Source organism: Homarus americanus, unplaced genomic scaffold (assembly GCF_018991925.1).
Source record: "Homarus americanus isolate GMGI-L3 unplaced genomic scaffold, GMGI_Hamer_2.0 scaffold46583, whole genome shotgun sequence".
Taxonomy (NCBI): domain Eukaryota; kingdom Metazoa; phylum Arthropoda; class Malacostraca; order Decapoda; family Nephropidae; genus Homarus; species Homarus americanus.
The window spans coordinates 2,768,283-2,789,532 of record NW_024731675.1 but is presented as its reverse complement, the minus strand read 5'-3'; the positions used below and the strand labels follow the sequence as shown (position 1 = coordinate 2,789,532).

Here is a 21,250-nt window from a genome sequence, read left to right as displayed (position 1 = left end):
CCTCCTCCTCCCTCTCCCTACCCCTTCCTCCTTGTCCTCTTCCTTCCTCTCCCTACCCTCCTCCTCCTCCTCTTCCTTCCTCTCTCCCTACCCTCCTCCTCCTCTCCCCTACCCCTTCCTCCTTCTCCTTTCCCTTCCTCTCTCTCCCTACCCTCCTCCTCCTCTCCCTACCCCTTCCTCCTTTTCTCTTCTCCTTCCTCTCCTACCCCTCCTCCTCTCCTCTTTCCTTCCTCTCCCTACCCTCCTCCTCCTCTCCCTACCTTCCTCCTTCTCTCCTCTTCCTTCCTCTCCCTACCCTCCTCCTCCTCCTTCTCCTTCTCTCCCTCTCCCTCCTCCTCCTCCTCTCCTCCCTACTCCCCCTCTCCTTCTCCTCTTCCTTCCTCTCCCTACCCTCCTCCTCCTCCTCTCCCTACCCCTTCCTCCTCCTCCTCTTCCTTCCTCTCCCCTACCCTCCTCCTCCTCTTCCTTCCTCTCCCTACCCTCCTCCTCCTCCCTACCCTTCCTCCTTCTCCTTCTTCCTTCCTCTCCTACCCTCCCCTCCTCCTCTCCCTACCCCCTTCCTCCTCCCTCTTCTCCTTCCTCTCCCTACCCTCCTCCTCCTCCTCCTCCTACCCCTTCTTCCTCCTTCTCTCTTCTTCCTCTCCCTACCCTCCTCCTCCTCCTCTTCCCTTCCTCTCCTACCCTCCTCCTCCTCTCCCTACCCCTTCCTCCTCCTCCTCTTCCTTCCTCTCCCTACCCCTCCTCCTCCTCTTTCCTTCCTCTCCCTACCCTCCTCCTCCTCTCCCTACCCCCTTCCTCCCTCTTTCTCCTCTCCTTCCTCCCTACCCTCCTCCCTCCTCTCACTACCCTTCCTCCTTCTCCTCTTCCTTCCTCTCCCTACCCTCCTCCTCCTCTCCCTACCCCCTTCCTCCTCCTCCTCTTTCCTTTCCTCTCCCTCCCCCTTCCTCCTCCTCCTCTCCTTCTTCTCCCTACCCCTTCCTCCTCCTCCTCTTCCTTCCTCTCCCTACCCCTTCCTCCTCCTCCTCCTCTTCCTTCTTCTCCCTACCCCTCCTCTTCCTCGTCCTTCCTCCTCCCTACCCTCCTCCTCCTCTCCCTACCCTCTTCCTCCTCCTCCTCTTCCTTCCTCTTCTCCCTACCCTCCTCCTCCTCTCTCCTCCCTACCCCTTCCTCCTTCTCCTCTTCCTTCCTCTCCCTACCCTCCTCCTCCTCTCACTCCCTTCCTCCTTCTCCTCTCTTCCTCTTCTTCCTCTCCCTACCCTCCTCCTCCTCTCCCCTACCCCTTCCTCCTCCTCCTTTCCTTCCTCTCTCCTACTCCTCCTCCTCCTCTCCCTCCCCCTTCTCCTCCTCCTCTTTCTTTCCTTCCTCTCCCTACCCCTTCTTCCTCCTCCTCCTCTTCTCCTTCTTTCCTCCCTACCCCTTCCTCCTCCTCCTCTTCCTTCCCTCCTCCTCTCTACCCCTTCCTCCTCCTCCTCTTCTTCCTTCTTCTCCCTACCCTCCTCTTCCTCGTCCTTCCTCTCCCTACCCTCCTCCTCCTCTCCCCTACCTCCTTCCTCCTCCTCCTTCTTCCTTCCTCTCCCTACCCCTCCTCCTCCTCTTCCTTCCTCTCCCTACCCCTCCTCCTCCTTCTCCAACCCTTCCTCCTCCTCCTTCTTTCCTTTCCTTCTCTCCCTACCCTCCTCCTCTCCCTACCCTTTCCTCCTCCTCCTCCTCTTCCTTTCCTCTCCCTACCCTCCTCCTCCTCTCCCTCCCTACCCCTTCCTCCTCCTCCTTCCTTCCTCTCCTCTCCTCCTCCCTTCCTCCTTCTTCCTTCCTCTCCCTACCCTCCTCCTCCTCTCTCCCTACCCCTTCCCTCCTCCTCCTCTTCCCTTCCTCTCCCTACCCTCCTCCTCCTCTCTATTCCTCTCCCTACTCCTCCTCCTCCTCTCCCCTCCCTTCCTCCTCCTCCTCTTCCTTCCTCTCCCTCTCCCTCCTCCTCCTTCTTCCTTCTATTCCTCTCCCACCCTCCTCCTCCTCTCCCTCTCCCCTTCCTCCTCCTCCTCTTCTTCCTTCCTCCTCTCCCTACCCTCCTCCTCCTCTCTTCCTCTTTCCTCTCCCTACCCCTCCTCCTCCTCTCCCTTACCCTTCCTCCTCCTCCTCTTCCTCTCCTCCTCTCCCTCCACCCCTCCTCCTCCTCTTCTCTCCTTCCTCTCCCTCCCCTCCTCCTCCCCTCTCCCCACCCTTCCTCCTCCTCCTCTTCCCTTCCTCTCCCCATCTCCTCCTCCCTCTCCTACCCCTTCCTCCTCCTCCTTCCTTCCTCCCTACCCTCCTCCTCCTCCTCTTTCCTTCCTCTCCCCTACCCTCCTCCTCCTCCCCCCTCACCTCTTCCTCCTCCCTCCTCCTCTTTCCTTCCTCTCTCCCCTACCCCTCCTCCTCCTCTCCCTACCCCTTCCTCCTCCTCCTCCTCTTCTTCCTTCCTCTCCCTACCCTCCTCCTCCTCTCCCTACCCCTCCTCTTTTCTTCGTCCTTCCTCTCCTACCCTCCTCCTCCTCTTCCTTCCTCTCCCTACCCTCCTCCTCCTCTCCCTTTCCTCCTCCTTCTCCTCTTCCCTTCCTCTCCCTACCCTCCTCCTCCTCTCCCTACCCCTTCCTCCTCCTCCTCCTCTTTCCTTCCTCTCCCTACCCCTTTCTCCTCCTCCTCTTCCTTCCTCTCCCTACCCTCCTCTTCCTCCCTACCCCTCCTCCTCCTCTCCCCTACCCCTTCCTCCCTCCTCCCTCCTCTCCCTACCCTACCCCTCCTCCTCTTCCTCCCTACCCTCCGCCTCCTCTCCCTACTCCTACCCTCCTCCTCTTCCTCTCCCACCCCCTCCTCTCTCCCTACCCCTACCCTCCTCCTCTTCCTCTCCCTCCCTACCCTCCTCCTCATCTTCTCCTACCTCCCTCCTCCTCTCCCTACCTCACCCTCCTCCTCTTCCTCTCCCTACCCTCCTCCTCTCCCTCTCTCCTCCCTCTCTTTCCTCTCCCCTGCCCTACCCTCCTCCTCTCCCTACCCTCCTCCTCTCCCTACCCTCCTCCTCTCTCTCTCCCTACCCTCCTCCTCTCCTCCTCCTCCCATCTTCCCTACCCCTCCTCCTCCTCCTCCATTGTTTTCCGAAGACCTGTAAGCTACCGAGAACTCACTCCTAGCCTGAGACACACCCAGTATATATATTACACGCACTCCTCCCTTACATACACACTCCTAACCTAACCTAATTTAACCTAACCTAACCTGGATTAACTTTGAGGATTAATGAATGGCGTTAATTCTAGAGTGAGAGATTAAAAGGTTATTAAATGAATTATATTATGGTACTGTCTCAGCTCCTCTTTGCTTACTTACATGTTTATACCTGTTTATCAATATAATTTAACATAAACAAGAGTATTAATTCATATAGGTATCTTAAGTAATCGTAAAGTGGCGAACAAAAATAAATAAAATCTTACGTAATTTAATAAAAGAACGTATTTGGGCTGGTGTTTATATTGTGACGTCATCGAGGCACAGGTCGGCTGTTTGACGTCATCGTGAGGAAAATCCACAGGTTGATGGTGGTGGTGGTGGTGGAAGAGAGTGAGTTGCCTTAGTTCCCGAGATCCCACACCACAAGCCTCAGTATACGTGCGGTTGTGAGAGGGATAACATGTCACTTTAAACACTACAACTTGAGGGGCGTTTAAACTCCATTTCCTCTCAATATCAAATCATTGTTGATGTTTGTGTAGTGATAACTTGAACCCGTCATGTGATAGTGTTGTGATTATTTTTTCTGTGATTTTGGGGAAATTTATTTGGAGTTCTGGTGAAATTTGGACCAAGTAAGTTTATTCTTTTTTGTTTTGTGAAAATTTGAAGAAAAATAAGTTACGTAAAATTTTAACACAAATAAGTTAACTAATATAATTTGTTTTTAATAATCTTGAAATTAACACGAGTGACCAATGTTAAATTTGGAGCAAGTTTATGGTTTTAAAATTTCAAAAAAGTAAAATGTAATAATGATGACAAGTTTATTTTGATATTAATTAATGATTTTTGAAAATTTTGGAATGGTAAATTTATATATAATATTTTTGGTATATTGTAAAATAAAAAATAAATCGGAAGGGTCTATCATTATTATTACCTTGGCTATAATATATATTTTTACGTAATTTACAAATATTTAATGAGAAAAAGTTTGAAAACCAAAATACCGATAAAAGTTTTGAAATTACGAATGGATATATTATTACATTTATATTTTATTATATATTATGAAAGTATTAATAACTTCAATTTGTAATTATACAAAAACATAAGACCGTCCCATTTTTCCTCCTGAAATGCGAAAACCAAGGAAACGGAATAAACACGATAGATAAATATATAAGAACATAATAATGGAGGAAACTGCAGCTGGTCTATTGGTCCATACTGGGCAGTCCCGTTTACACCCAAACCCTATTGCTCATATAAGCATCCAACCTGTGTTTGAAGCTATCCATCGTATGGGTTAATGATGATGTTTGGTAACTTGTTCCATTCATCCACTACTCTATTTCCAAACCAGTGTTGACCTATTTCACGCCTAAATCTAAATTTGTCTAATTTAAAACCATTGTTATGAGTTCGCTCCTGGTTGGATAGTTTGAGTACCTTTGTTAATGTCCCTTTGTTTAGCTGACTTCCACTTATACACCTCTATCATATCGCCCTCTACCGTCTCTCTCAAGGGAGTTGCAAATTAAGATGCTTTAACCTGTCTCTGTACTCAAGGTTCCTATTCCTGGGATTAGTCTTGTCATTCTCCTCAGGATTCTTTCCAAGGATTCTATATCCATTCTGTGCAGTGACCAGAACTGAACTGTGTAATCCAAGTTAAGTCTAAAAAGCGCAGGATATAGTTTTAGGATGACCTCGTTAGTCTTGTAACTAACACTCCTTTGTATGAACCCAAGTACTTTATTAGCCTTGTTACGAGCAGATAGATAGATAGATAGACAGACAGATATAAATAGATAGAGTGTATTAAAAGCTTATTGCAATGTATTTTAAAAGCTTATTGCATTATATTCATAAATTTATCCTTGAAACACATGTTATATTATTGTTGCAGTGATTAGAAGCTTTTGAGAGTCTGTTCCTGTACATATGAGTTTACTGTTGCAAAATTACCAGAAGAGCAGCCCCCCGAAAGTAATTTTGTAGATATCTTCTTGTTTTTAGTGTTTAGGAAAGGATATCTGATAGTTTTCGGTATTAAGGACATGTTATCTTGTTGTTTTCGGTATTAAGGAGTATCCTGTTGTTTTCGGTGTTCAAGAAACTATATCTAGTAGTTTTCGGTATTAAGGAAATGATATCTTGTTTTCGATATTAAGGTAACAATTTCTAGTATTTTTCGGTATTAAGGACACGATATCTAGTAATTATCGACATTAGTATTTTCGGTGTTCAGGACATAATATAACAAACATAACATTAATTACTCTCAACATGACAGTTATTATTATTAGGGTTGTTGTTGTTATTATTATTTTATTGTTATTATTATTATTATTATTTTTATTATTAAGTCATACAAATATATATATTCTAAAAAGAATAACTACCTCTTTTATTGCTGTCATGAGTATTTTTTTTGTGTGTGTGTGAAGATTAAAATTCCTTCGTCTTTTCTCATTGTAAGACTGACTCGATGGTACCCTAACATAACCTAACCAGAACCTAACGTAACCAAACCTAACACAACTTAATCGTAACCTACTGTAACCAAATCTAAGGTAACCTAACCCAACGTAATCTAACCAAAACCTGACCAAACCCTGCAAATTAAGGCCTTTAATTAACAGGTTAAATTGTACATGACAGAATTTCTACACAACTCTATTCAGTTTTTCAAATTTTGTATAATTTCCATCTCTGTATTTCCGTGTTGTAGTGTAATTTATACCTAACCTAACCTAACTAGCAAACCTAACCTAACCAAAACCTAACCTAACAAAACCTGCAAAACCTAACCTGTAAACCTAACCTAGCAAAACTAACCTAACCTAAACCTAATTTAACCAAAACCTAACCTAACCCAACAAACAAACTCTCTGGGGATTATCTGTAATATTTCAACATTTATTTTGTATTATTTTTGGTATTTGTGTTTATTTAATATAATTTATTTATATTGTGTGTGGAAGAGTTGGTATAGTGGTATGGTGTGGTGTGGGTGTGGTGGGGTATGGTAAGATGTGGTATGGTGTGGTGTAGTGTGTGGTGGGATGTGGTGTAGATGTGGTGGTGTGGTGTGGGTGTGGTGGGGTGTAGTGTAGATGTGGTATGGTGTGGTGGGGTGTAGGTTTGGTGTGGGTGTGGTAAGATGTGGTATGGTGTGGTGTGTAGGTGTGGTGGGGTGTGGTGTAGATGTGGTATGGTGTGGTGTGTAGGTGTGGTGGGGTGTAGTGTGGATGTGGTAGTGTGGTGTGGGTGTTGGGTTTGGTGTGGGTGTGGTAAGATGTGGTATGGTGTGGTGTAGGTGTGGTGGGTGTAGTGTAGATGTGGTATGGTGTGGTGTAGGTGTGGTGTGGTGTAGATGTGGTATGGTGTGGTGTAGGTGTGGTGGGGTGTGGTGGAATGTGTGTGGTGTGGTGTAGGTGTGGTGGGTGTGGTGTAGATGTGGTATGATGTGGTGTAGGTGTGGTGGGGTGTGGTAAGATGTGGTATGGTGTGGTGTAGGTGTGGTATGGTGTGGTGTAGTGTGGTGGGGTATAGGTGTGGTAGATGTGTGTGGTGTGGTGTGTAGGGTGTGTGTGGGTGTGGTGGTATGGTGTGGTGTGGGTGTGGTAAGATGTGGTGGTGTGGTGTGGGTGTGTGGGGGGATGGGTGTGGTGTGGGTGTGGTGGGGTATAGTGTGGTGTGTGGGTGGGAGAAGATGTGGTATGTGGTGTGTGGTGTGTGGGTGTGTGGTGGGTGTGGGGTATAGGTGTGGTGTGGGTGTGGTAAGATGTGTGTGTGGTGTGGTGTAGGTGTGGTATGGTGTGGTGTAGGTGTGGTGGGGTATAGGTGTGGTGGGGTGTGGGAAGATGTGGTATGGTGTGGTACAGTATGATTAGGTTAGGTAAGCACCTTTCCCAAGCACCATTAACCCCTCCACCCTCCCCAAGCACCTCCTCCCCACCCTTCCCAAGCACCATTAACCCCTCCCCAAGCACCATTAACCCCTCCCACCTTTCCCAAGCACCATTAACCCCTCCACCTTCCCCAAGCACCATTAACCCTCCCCACCTTTCCCCAAGCACCATTAACCCCTCCACCCTTCCCCAAGCACTAACCCCTCCCCACCCTTCACCAAGCATGATAACCCCCTCCCACCTTCCCCAAGCACCATTAACCCCTCCCACCTTTCCCCAAGCACCATTAACCCCTCCCACCCTTCCCCAAGCACCATTAACCCCTCCCCACCCCTTCTGCACCATTAACCCCTCCCACCCTTCCCCAAGCACCATTAACCCCTCCCCACCTTCCCCAAGCACCATTAACCCCCCACCAAGCACCATTAACCCCACCCACCGAGGCATGAAGGCTGTTGGGTCCATATTATAATTTGGGTATTACGTGATTTTCTAATTTGTGTTAACAGTGTAAATTTATAATGCCAAGTCACTACCCAGTCAGTATACAGTTAACAGTACTGAAACACTACAGTCAGTTTATATAGGCAACAGTTAGTCCCAGTTACTATACAGTTAACAGTACTGAAACACTACAGTCAGTTTATATAGGCAACAGTTAGTCCCAGTTACTATACAGTTAACAGTACTGAAACACTACAGTCAGTTTATTCAGTAAATGTATAGACTCGAGTTAAATACACAATATTAACCCCAGCAGTTTATATATATATAATCATCAATATAAATCTAATTAAATATTTGATAGCTAAGAGATGAACGAAATTTACAATAATTATTTAAAATTATTTAATGAAAACCAATTTAATATTAAACTTTTATTATATTTTATTTATATATATATTATCATTATTATTAGTTGTTATCTTTTGTTTTTTGTTATTATTATTGCCATTTTTGTTTACGTCTCATGCGCATCTCATACATCAACTATCAACAGACTTTTAAAAAAATATCATCCCTTTAATAATTTGTTTTCCTCTTTTTCAGTCAATTTTCGGGAGAGAAGATGGATGTGGAGAAGAATCAATATAATTTAAAATGGAACAGCCACACTTTGACATTTGTGAACCTTCTTGATCATTTTAGAATCAAGGTAAGCAGATGGGAGTATTGGGGGAAATAATATTGGAACGATTGTGTTTTGTTTTCTCTTAAGGGATCGTGAATGTAATTGTGTCTTTTATGAGTAAATTATCTATGGTACTTTGATTTAAAATACATATATATATACAGACATACTTATATACACACACATTTGCATATTTACACACCAATACACATAAATACTCACACATTCCCAGACAACCAAGAAAGAAAAAACTTCACTGATATCGTATATTTAATCACCTTTTCCTTCCCAGCCCTCAACCATTGATAAACAAAATCACTACTATCACCACCACCTTACCTTATGAACAACTTATGATCGCCCTATGAACCCTTATGAACACTTGTAAACACTTATGAACATTTACAGTATAAACACTTAAGAACACCCTATGAACACTTGTGAACATTTATGAACAAATGTGAACACCTTATGAACAACTATGAACACTTGTGAACAATTATGAGCACTTTATGAATACCATATGGACAATTGTGAACACTTGAAAACACTTATGAACACCCTATGAACACTTATCAACACTTTTGAACATTTTCCTACGTCTTATGAACAATTTCCATCACGTTATGAACAATTTTGAACTACAGGCATAGAAATTTTTTAATTAATTTACCCTGATTCAGTTCACCAGTGGTAGGAAAACATTGATCACCTTTCCAGTAAACATTTTTTGTGTTGGTATAATTCTTGGCAAATATAATTCAATTCTGAGTTATGATAGAAGGAACATATCCTAATTATATCACTGTCGTATAAAGGGTAACCATTATTATCACTGCAGAGGCTTGTTATGTAGACTAATGTCATTTTGGGTTTAATTGCCTTGTTTGGTTGTTTGATTTTATTGGTTATTCAGTCATTTTTTAATAATATATACAGTTCAGTACACACATATACATACAGTATTTATTTTTTGACTGTACAAAACACACACGATACAATCTCTCACACACACACAAGCTGTCACAATCACACACACACACACACTTCTACAAACACCACATGCACACACCTCCACAATACACAAACACACTACACCACACACACACACACAAAACTCACCCACACCCACACAAAACTCACCCACACCCACACCCACCCCTTAATAGTTCCCCCGATCACTAATTCCTCTACGTCTTACAGGAACTCTACTGCGACGCGACCATAGCCTGCGATGGGAAGGTCTACCCTGTACATAAAGTGGTCCTCTCCGCTTGCAGTAACTTCTTTGCGTCTATTTTCGCCAGCCCTAACTGTCAGAATCCCATCGTGGTGCTACAGGACGTTGGCACGGCTCAGTTGGAGTCTCTCTTGATGTACATGTACCGCGGGGAAGTGCGAGTACGTCAGTCCGAGTTACCTACGTTCTTCAAGGTCGCCAAGTCGTTGCAGGTTAAGGGTCTGGCCATACCAGACCAGGAGAGATATGCATCTCGGGAATTAAACAACTCTTGGCACGATAACGTCTGCAACGCTCGAGATGGGACTAGGGTTTACGACAAGACCCCAGAATCCTCCGTCCCCCAGAGCTATCATTCCCAGTATATGCCGGACGTGAGGAACCCACACGTGCACTACCACGACGTGCCGCCCGGGAATATGCTGCCGCACGAACACGAATTTGCCAGACCGTGCGTCATGGAGCATCCCAAGAACCAACAGCAACATGGCGACCCGGCGCTGAAGAGGAGGAATCACGTGCTGGAGCCCCCGCAAGCCATAAGACACGATGGCTTATATCCCATTAGACCAGAAGACATGGCAAGACCTCACAAGATGCCCAGACCTAGTGATATGGCAAGACCTAATGACTTGATGAGGTTGAAGGAGTTCCCAAGGCCTACAAGGATGAGGCCGAGAGATATGGCAAGGCTTGGCGATATGACGAGACCTAGTGCATTCTCAAGACCTAGCGAGCTGTCAAGACACAGTGAGTACGCAAGACCGAGCGAGCTTGCAAGACACGGTGAGTACGCAAGACCGAGCAAGCTGGCAAGACACGGTGAGTACGCAAGACCGAGCGAGCTGGCAAGACACGGTGAGTATGCAAGACCGAGCGAGCTGGCAAGACCGAGCGAGCTGGCAAGACCGAGCGATATGGCAAGAGTTACTAATATGGTACAACCCACCGAGTTCCTCAGACCTGAAGAGAGAGCAAGGCAAGAGGAGAGGGCAAGGCAAGAGGAGAGGGCACAACATGAAGAGAGGGCAAGGCAAGAGGAAAGAGCACAATTCGAAGAAAGAGCAAGGCAAGAGGAAAGAGTCCGCAATGAGGAGAGACCAAACCCCAAAGAGAACGACGTGGCCAAACTACGGGACGAAACGACGAGGTACAACGACATGGACAACGTGCAGCAGTTATGGCAGCAACGCGACGACGAAGACCAACCCTCACTCCCGACGACGGTTAACCCCGCCCCCACACCGGAGGACAAATACACCCTAGGGCAGTCTAGCAGCAGTAGTAGCAACCGCGTCTCGACCAATGACGTACCGGCAGCGGAAGAGAAGTCGACACACACCCCTAGCTATTTGGTGTCCTCAAGTCAGGGAACCTTTCAAAACTTGGTGAGTGAAGTGATGTTACTTTTTTTAAGGTAATTTTGGCTAATGATAGATGACATACATATGTACACTACACCACACACATCTACACTAGACCCCACACCATTATTCTTTAGGCAATTTGACCAATGTTGCTTTAACCTTGCTGCTTAGATGAGAAGGGAAGAGTTTTCAAGTGATAGACCTTAGCTTACATTAATTACAAGTGGGTCATACAACCTTCTCTGATCATAAGTATAAGTTAATGGACTCGACACACCAATTGCTCCTCTGAGATTGACTGAATGATTGAAACTATCTCGTTGCAATGTCAGTATGAAGTATGATCCACATATCCCAACATTTTGTCTCACCTGCAGTGCCCTACTCCCTCCACCTCCTTCATTCAGTAGACTAAATCACCCCTACACCCCCCCCCCCTCGCCCATTAGCCAGTCTAGGTACACCATAATAAACCTACTACGTGCCGAGGGTAATTCACGTCCAATAACACTCGTCTCTTTCTCCGCCCCACAGGTCACCTCAGAGGAAGAGGAGGAGGAGGAAATCAGCACGATCAAATACGAGCCGCTAGATTCTCCCGAGCCCTACGACCAGAACTCCCTCTTCATCTCGGAGGAAGCGGAGGACCCCCACAACAACAACAACAACGACGACGGTAAATTTACCCTCAAGACGTCCGACGACAACGGGTATCATTCGGAGTCGTCGCAGTCTAACAGGGCGTCGACCGAACACCCGCAGCTCGAGACGGTAATTACGACCTATTGTTGTGGTTCCTGTTGGATAAAATATTTTGGGGGTTGAATTGATTTGTTTTTCTGTCTTTGTTTGTCTACCTAAACTGTCTAGGTACACTGTTTGTATACCTGCACTGTTTATATACTGAACCTGCATTGTTTATGTATATATACAGTATACACACTGAACTATATACATACATTGTTTATATACATGCTGAACTGAACACCAACATTGTCTATATACACACTGGACGATATACATACATTGTTTATATACATGCTGAACTATACACCTACATAGTCTATATACACACTGGACGATATACATACATTGTTTATATACATGCTGAACTATATACAAACTGAACTATATACATTATCTATATACTCACTAAAACAATATAAACTTCAATCACAATTCAAAGTTAATATCTATCTAGCTACACTACTTAAAAACACAGTCGTCAACACAATATTTACCACAAGACTATTATTGTCGTCGATTAGTGAATAATGTTTCCCACGGTGAGTCGTGTTCTCTCCAGCCACACGACCTCAGTTTAGGGGCGTCGGAAGCACTCGACTTGAGGCAGAAACTGAAATTGAAGGAAAAAAGTTACATTAGAATTTGATAGCTGGGATTTATGATATTATTTTATGTAGGATTTCATAGTATTTTTGGCTGGGAGTTCATAGCATTTTTTGAGGGGGATTTATTAACATTTTTGAGAGGGATTTATTGAATTTTTGAGAGGGATTTATTGACATTTTTGAGAGGGATTTATTGAAATTTTTAAAGAGGGATTTGAGAGCATTTTTGTGGGGGATTTATTGACATTTTTGAAGCGGATTTATTAAAACTTTTGGGAAATATTTGTACCTGAATAGTAATGGAATTTTTGGCATAAAATGTATTGTGGTTAGGATAGGTTTTTGGGTGAGGGATACAAGTAAATTTTTATTGATATTTTCCTTCTCTCTCACTCACTCTCTCAAATTCCTTCTCTCTCTCTCTCTCTCTCAATTTCTTTCCTTCTCTCTCTCAAATTCCTTCCTTCTCTCTCTCTCTCTCTTTTGACAGGCTCCACACAAGCTAGTCAACATAAGACACTGTTTTGGAGTCGAATTAAACAACTTTCGATCGCGATGCCGTATTGTACGAGGCCAATCGACTAACGTTTTCCTTTCCCTCTCGACAGGAACCCCTTAAGCCGGGCAGCGCGGTCGCGGAGCCGAACGGAACAACACCGGAGTCGTCCACTACCTCACACCTCCGACGCGAGCTCCTGAGGCCGCTACAGCACAAACCCAAACCCCCACCGTCGCAGAACCCTCCCCAGGCTAGTCCGCAATCCATCCCTCATCCGGTGATATCCCCCAGAGAGCCGGAACGGATGAGGAGAGAACTGCCGCCCCTAATGAAGATCCCGTCGCAGTTGCCCACGATGGTATGTCGGAAAAGTCCCTAGGGTCGGGGATTATTGTGGGTCGTCTAGGGAAATGGTGTTATATTGGTACAGGTTGACTAGGGGAGATTTATATGGTGAGAGTGTAAAGTTCTTGTAGATATCTCTCTCTTCCCCCACACTCTCTCTCTCTCTAACTCACTCACTCTTTATCTCTCAAAATGTACAATAAATTACAACACCATTTTTATATCCTTGCAGATCAGTGACTCACCACCAAGGCCGCCCCAAGACGCCCAGATAGAAGAGCCACAAGAGTCAGGTAGTCACAGCAGTCACCTCCTCGTCAAAGCTCCGCCGACATACCGCTCGTACGCCGCGCCCACCAATCAGTTCACCATACAGATCCACAACCCACAGCTCGGCGGCCCCGTCATAGTCAATGGCAGATCGCCCATCCCGGACGCTCCCCCCGGCAACCAGGAGAACTCTCGGTTGATTTTACCGAAGCCCGATTCTCCGGTTAATCTCACGGGCGAGACGAAGGCGCCGGGCGAGGAGGACAAGGACGAACAGGATCCTTTTTTTGGGAAGATCCTGACGAGCCGGAAGAAGAGGCTACGCGGACCCAAGTCGTGGGAGTACCTGGTGCGTCTACTGAAGGATCCCACCACTAATCCGTTCCTCATCCGCTGGGAGAACGAGACCTCCGGGGTGTTCCGTCTGGTTCAGCCGTCCGTCATAGCCCAGAGGTGGGGACAGCGGACGGGCAGACACGCCGGGGAGACGCTCAGCTATGAGAACTTTGCTCGGGGACTACGCTACCACTACGCCACCGGGGCGCTCCAGCCGGTGTCTGAGAGAAGTTTCGTGTATCGGTTCGGCCCGAAAGCTCTTAAGGTACTGAAGGAATGTCACTCGTCTTCCTTCCCATATATATGAAATGAGGAAGGTGATGGTGGTGAAAATGATGATCAAATGTACAACAGATGATAATGGTGATGACGGTACTGATAATGGTCACATATACAACAGCATTTCTTCTGATACGTCACAAGATAGCGTCACCACCACCTAAGCAGCATTCGCCAAACAGGCAACAAAGATCTCTTCACCGTAGCTATCCACAATAACAAACTCATATACACAAACTATAACAATTAATATGTCTTAAACTATTGAAGCTATATATCTATTCCTATATTCCAGATGTAAACACAGACAAAAAAATATCTCTACGACTCGATGGATGATGATGGATTTTGAAGACTCTGGGGGCAACGAGTCGAGGCGTTCGTTATGAAATCCGCCGTTCGAGGTCGATACTTTTTTGGGTTCGTGTTTGCGTATTATTTTAACCGATATATATTTATTACATTACAGTGTATAGTACTGTAGTATATAGCAAATGAAAAGACATTGAGAACAAATGAATGAGAACCACAAGCGACTCCATTGTGCAAAAACCTCGCACCTTTTGCCTAGTACCACAGCTCAAGTCAGTCTTCCAGTAAACAAACCAACGCCAAAACAATGCCTAGTACGGTACCATACACTACACAAGCACAAATTACTGTACTGTACGCGTTAAGTGAAAGTATTGTATATTGGTAGAGTAGTACAGTACACTTCACCGGTGTACAACATTCAGAATATATTTTGGGTACAGTTGTCGGAGGCTGTTGGTTGACAGTTCTCGTGTGATATTTCTATGGAGTGAGATGAAATTATTTTTTGGGGGGGGGGAATATTTTTATAACGTTATGAAGTTTTCCCAGATATGAATTTTTTTTTTTGTAGAAACTTTATAGAATATTTTTGTAATGTTATGGAGACCTCCCAGATATGGAACTTTTGTAGAACATTATTCAAATTTATGATAACTCCCAGAGACATGAAAATCTTTGGGAATATTTTACAAACGTTACGAAAACAAATATAGAAGCTTCTGGGGATAATATTTTTTGACAATACGGTACAGTGCCTCCAGAAGTGAAAATAAACCATGGAATTCGGTGGTCAACGCTTGTGTGGGGGGGGGGACAGGGAGGCATTAAGGTGGGGCACTGATGAACACGAACGTCCATAGTGGCAGCATTACTGTACTTACCCTGATTGCTGTACAAGCCTCGAGATTTCTATTAACTGTTGTGTATATAAAGTTTGGTTGTGTGTTTAACCCGAGTTGTTTGGGGATGTTTATATGAGGCTACGAGTGATTGGCTCGTTAGCAATTAACCTGACCTTCTGTGAGCATGATTCTGTTATTAGTGGTTCAAATCCTCTTAACCCCCCCACCCTCTGCCCTCATGCTGTTAAGACTGCTTCAGACCAACCTCCTTAAACTGGCTCAGAACCCCTTACACTGACCCAGACCCCCATAAACTAGTCCAACCCCTTTAAACTGACCCCAGAACCCCCTTTACACTGGTGAAAGGTCACGCTCAGATACAGTCCTCTGGGGGAAATGTCTCGCACCGCCCCTAACATTGTCGCAGCCCTGGGGTGAAAAATAACCCTCCATACGAGTAATGTGAGACGTACCGTAAGAACACGGCGTACAGTACACATAACTGCGTGGATCTCTCAGTGAGCCATAAAAATATCTGTGATTTATAATTTACCTGTTAGACAATACAGATGTTGTTAATGTTATTGTTATGTATTGTCTAATGGCCGCCTACAGTATCCTAATGTTATGTTAAATCTAATAAAAAATATTAATGATTTTTTTTGTGATATATGTTTGCTTCTTGATTAAAAATGTAGTTTGTAGTATAAAGGGAAGAAATTATATGATGACTGGGTGTTATTTAACCTATATATACCAATTATACCATAGAGGTAACACATGTATATAACTGATAAAGGTTTTCCAAAATACCTGAGTTATACCAGCAGTGTTATTAGAACTATTATAGAAATTATACCAAAGGCCACACACACTGTGCCACGTTTCACAACCATTTCTGGAGCATTAACGCTATAAAATTTGTAGAGAAATCATTAAAATAATCTAATATACCTTACAAATAAAGATAATATAGCATAAAACTAGTGTGCCATATTCTACAGAAGGCATAACGGCATCTCTTCCACATGTAATGAATTGTGGGTAGAAATAGGGTGAATGAGCATAAAACAAGGGACCGGTGCGTAACCCATGAAGGAGGATATTGAGTAAGATGTGTGTTCAGGCGTTTATATTTCTGGGTGGGTTAATCTGCAGGTGATCACTATAAAGTCTTCTTAAGATTCAGGCGTTTATATTTCAGGGTGGGTTAATCTGCAGGTGATCACAATAAAGTCTTCTTAAGATTCAGGCGTTTATATTTCCAGGGCAGCTGAAGATACCTGAATCTATAACTAATTGATTTAATGTACCTTATGGAGAAATAACAACAGGTTCTAGGTTAAGTTAGGTCTAGTTAGATTAGGTTGTGGAATGACCTGTTAGAAGGAATTATTCATTGTAAAAACCCAAATCCACAATTATACACTAAATAAAAAACCAGACACATATGTATTACCTCACATGTATTACTGAGGAATTGAAATTTAATCCATAAAAGTATCAGGGTTCTTCAATGCCATGTACCCTACCCACACAATGGCTTCCACCGATCGCCATAACTACGCTACCCTCATGGTCGTCTTCTTCTGGCGATGGTCGAGGGGTGATTCTGAAAGGTGTGAGGAGGAATGAGATATAAGACTTAATATAGATTGTAATTATTGAGATATTTAGCTGTGGGTCTTGTTGTTTTGGGACCACATTGTGAAATCTTTGTTTAATGGAGTGTATGGAGAGGACAGTCCATTATATTGAGGTTTGTTAGTTGTAAAGCTCCATCTAACGAACTATATGGAGAGAGAAGTTCATTATATAGAGGTTTCAGTGTATACACAACATGACAGACATACACACATGATGGCTAATGTTAGAACAAATACACACATGGTTTCTACATTATTGACCACAGAATGTTAGGTATTGACCACAGAATGATGGGTATTGACCACAGAATGTTGGGTATTGACCACAGAATGTTGGGTATTGACCACAGAATGTTGGGTATTGACCACAGAATGTTGGGTATTGACCACAGAATGTTGGGTATTGACCACAGAATGTTGTATGTATTGGGACCACAGAATGATAGGTATTGACCACAGAATGTTGGGTATTGACCACAGAATGTTGGGTATTGACCACAGAATGTTGGGTATTGAACCTACAGAATGTTGGGTATTGACCACAGAATGTTGGGTATTGACCACAGAATGTTGTATGTATTGACCACAGAATGTTAGGTATTGACCACAGAATGTTGTATGTATTGACCACAGAATGTTAGGTATTGACCACAGAATGTTGTATGTATTGACCACAGAATGTTAGGTATTGACCACAGAATGTTGTATGTATTGACCACAGAATGTTAGGTATTGACCACAGAATGTTGTATGTATGACCACAGAATGTTGTATGTATGATAGAATAGTTCCTTCAACCTTGGACAGTCAAAATGAAATGTAAATCTTCTTATATCCATCAAAAAAAAAAGCTTTAATTATTACTCCTGTAGTGATGATAATACTAATTAGACACCAAGAGTAAGTCTAAGCCAAGAACCCTCCTGGAGGTGGGGGTATATAGCCTCCTGCGTGCCGAGACAGCGCAGGTAAACAATAATGGTGTACGGTAAGGCACTAAGGCCAGACCACTCATCAATAGGTTACGTTCCTGACCACTTGTTCATAAATCACAACAGTATTAATTTCCATAGGTTAGGTTAGATTAAAACACAATCCTGCCCATGAAAAACACAATAATAATATCCCATACATAACAAATAATGTAAATACCTGAAAATAAAGGTTAGATTAAAACACAATCCTGCCCATAAAAAAACAATAGTAATATCCCATACATAACAAATAATGTAAATACCTGAAAATACAGTGAAGTTAAACAATATATAACAATGTCTAAAAATAAAACAGATTACTATTAGAAATATATTGGGTTTATGTTCGAAATCATGGGAGTCTGTAAGTCAGGCGTACGCAACACGGAACTGTCCCCGAGTTTGTCAGCCGAGAGGTTCATACGCTCACACTTACTTTGATTCCTTTAGTCATCTCACCAGAGTCACGGCAGCCGCGGTCTACTTCACACGTCTTGACCACTTGTATATGGTGATCCTCCCTCTGCTGAAAAAAATCGTCTGTCATTAGTGAAACGGTTAAATCAAATCAATATCATCTTTCCTATCTCAAATAAGTGATATAAATTACTCACATTGAAAAAGTTATCTTAGTGATCCTGTATAAAAATGGCGTTTAATGCAGTATATACGATTTAGGTCGACACGTGCAATAAAAATAGTGAAACTTCGATTTAACTGACTATATAAAGATGAAAGTACGTTATATCGAGGTTCCGTTAGATGTGAAACCTCCATTAAACGAACTATATAAAGATGAAAGTACGTTATATCGAGGTTCCGTTAGATGGGAAACCTCCATTAAACGAACTATATAGGAATGAAAGTATGTTATATGGAGGTTCCGTTAGATGTGAAACCTCCATTAAACGAACTATATAGGGATGAAAGTACGTTATATCGGGGGTTCGTTATATGTGAAAACCCCCTCTGAACAGATTACATGAATAGAAAAGTTCGCTATATGGAGGTTACACCGTACTGAAATCGTAGAAACGCTTGGAGATAAATATTAGGAGCGGACGTCTCTACACCCGGTTCTCTACTTATGAACATTATGAGATACGAAGCAATCTGTTCATATTGTACACTATGTTCAATTGACTGTTCAAACTCTGATATACATGGCTACTTACAGACACATGGACTCATGCACAAATGGACTTATGAACAAAGGGACTCATGCACAAATGGACTCATGCACAAATGGACTTACTGCACAAACAAATGGACTTATGAACAAAGGGACTCATGCACAAATGGACTCATGCACAAATGGACTTACTGCACAAACAAATGGACTTATGAACAAAGGGACTCATGAACAAATGGACTTACTGCACAAACAAATGGACTTATGAACAAAGGGACTCATGCACAAATGGACTTACTGTACAAACAAATGGACTTATGAACAAAGGGACTCATGCACAAATGGACTTACTGTACAAACAAATGGACTTATGAACAATTTGACCTAACGTTAACTAACCATTATACCAAATGAACTAAACTGACCTAACCTGAATCTAACCTAATTTTAACCTAACTTAACCTGAAGACAACATAACACCCTAACCTAACCTTAACTGACTAGCCATAAGACATAAACTGACTAGCCATAAGACATTAACTGACTAGCCATAAGACGTTAACTGACTAGCCATAAGACATTAACTGACTAGCCATAAGACATTAACTGACTAGCCATAAGACATTAACTGACTAGCCATAAGACATTAACTGACTAGCCATAAGACATTAACTGACTAGCCATAAGACATTAACTGACTATCCATAAGACATTTCACCATCGAACAAAAAAAAAATTAATTACCTCACGAAATCGACGACAAATACACCAACAATCCATTTTCCGGATGCGGGTGACGTCTCCAAAACTGTCCTCCGCTATAATGTCGTCTCGGAGATCAAGTGTAGGTAGAGCGGACCTGAAAAAATTGTTTATTGAAATTTGGAGAAAGTTACGTTAGGGTTTGGTTAGGATAGGTTAGGATAGGTTAGGTTTTGGTTTGGTTAGGATAGGTTAAGTTAAGTTAGATTATGGTTAGGATAGGTTGGATAGCATTAGTAGGTTAGGTTAGGTATTTCAAAAATGCAAAACAAACATAACCTTATCTATCTAAATAAACCTTTGTAATTAAACCACACAAACTATGATGTTTTATTACAATTAAACATAAAACTAATTAATACTGTGGATATTTGTCCGGTTGTTAGTAAGGTTTTATAGACTAACAGCAGAAGGTTGATAGAATTGAACGAAACATTGTGGGAACGTTAATTACGATCAATTAAATATATAAATGGACATGACAATGCACAGAACTAATTAGAACCTGACCTGACCTAACCAAAAGTGACCTAACCTAACCAACCCTAACCTAACTTACCAGAATACTCTTTAAAACATACCTAATGACATTGAACACTCAAATTTTATAGTTATGGAGCCTAAAATAAGACCATATACTCTTAATAACTAAAAATTTTAATAGAAACTTAATAATAATAATGCCAGAAAATAATAATGTTTGTAAAGATCCCAAAGACCGTCACTTAAAACACCTTAAATAACCTAAATAAACAATAACACGTATAAATAACTTACTCAAATTAGTATTTAATATATGTAGATTAAGTTAAGTATCATAAAATAATAGTAATTGAGGTAATAATGGTATAATTAGCAAAAATTATAAGATAGATACTCACCTCCCGTCCCTGTGGCAGTGTAAACAAACAGTGTTACCAGATTAAGTATTTACCTTAAAGCCGCTAAACAAATTCTAAAAACTGCTAAATTTCCGCTAAATATTATGTAGCAGGAACCTTAATATTGTTCTTTTTTACCTTTTTGTAGCTATAATATTTGTTTTGTAACTATATTAATTGTTTTGTGTAATAATTATCTATGCAGTGTATTAGTATCATATGAAAATGTGTGGTATTAATTGTTTAGCTTCTGGGATTTTAAGCAACTGTTCTTGGTTTAAAATACGTGAATTAATATAACATAAGAAAATAGGATAACTGCAGTAAACCATGTAGGTGTCTTTATAAATTATAGCAATTTTCACACCGACTACTGAGTGAAATAGGAATGGAACCTAACCTAACCCAATCAAATCTTAAGAACATGAGAAAATAAGGAGTCTGCAATAGGCCGGTTGGTCTGTGCATGGCAGCTCCTGTCGAGAGTTACTACCACTCTCTATCATCCATGAATATATCTACTTACTACAAAGTTGCTAAGCTTGTTCCACTCGTCCACCACCCTATTTGTGAACCAGTTCCTTCCTAAACTCATCTTAATCTAATATAACCAAATATTAACTTATCATAACCAAATCTCAACTGATTATAATCTAACCTAACTAAATCTAACTTAATTTATTGAGACAACCTAACTTATCCTAATCTAACCTAACCAAGCCAAATCGAATTAGGGTGAAGGGAGGGTCCCTAT

The 21,250-nt window shown here is 42.6% G+C and overlaps 1 protein-coding gene and 1 long non-coding RNA gene across 3 annotated transcripts; one reads left to right on the top strand and one right to left on the bottom strand.

The window, feature by feature from the left end:
* Positions 1-3,622: 3,622 nt before the first annotated feature.
* LOC121867785 (uncharacterized protein CG5098-like) lies at positions 3,623-15,494 on the top strand. Its single transcript, XM_042367886.1, has 6 exons — positions 3,623-3,836; positions 8,175-8,280; positions 9,460-10,884; positions 11,398-11,634; positions 12,824-13,072; positions 13,292-15,494. The coding sequence occupies exons 2-6, from the start codon at positions 8,194-8,196 to the stop codon at positions 13,970-13,972; spliced, it is 2,679 nt and encodes an 892-aa protein (XP_042223820.1). The 5' UTR covers positions 3,623-3,836; positions 8,175-8,193; the 3' UTR covers positions 13,973-15,494.
* LOC121867786 lies at positions 11,567-20,521 on the bottom strand. 2 transcript variants are annotated; one of them, XR_006089245.1, is made up of 6 exons: positions 20,497-20,521; positions 19,598-19,712; positions 18,158-18,247; positions 16,561-16,713; positions 12,105-12,220; positions 11,567-11,660 (listed from the first exon to the last, which is right to left on the bottom strand). It is a non-coding gene; the product is annotated as an uncharacterized LOC121867786 (long non-coding RNA). The 2 variants fall into 2 exon arrangements; XR_006089244.1 differs by lacking the exon at positions 11,567-11,660 and having other exon boundaries at positions 11,830-12,220.
* Positions 20,522-21,250: the final 729 nt, after the last annotated feature.

What these genes read in the sequence shown, in the direction of transcription:
- LOC121867785 (XM_042367886.1), top strand. Translation starts at nt 8,194, where the DNA reads ATGGATGTGGAGAAGAATCAATATAATTTAAAATGGAACAGCCACACT. An exon ending in TTGATCATTTTAGAATCAAG is followed by an intron (nt 8,281 to 9,459) that starts GTAAGCAGATGG and finishes TACGTCTTACAG; the next exon opens with GAACTCTACTGCGACGCGAC. An exon ending in AGGGAACCTTTCAAAACTTG is followed by an intron (nt 10,885 to 11,397) that starts GTGAGTGAAGTG and finishes TCCGCCCCACAG; the next exon opens with GTCACCTCAGAGGAAGAGGA.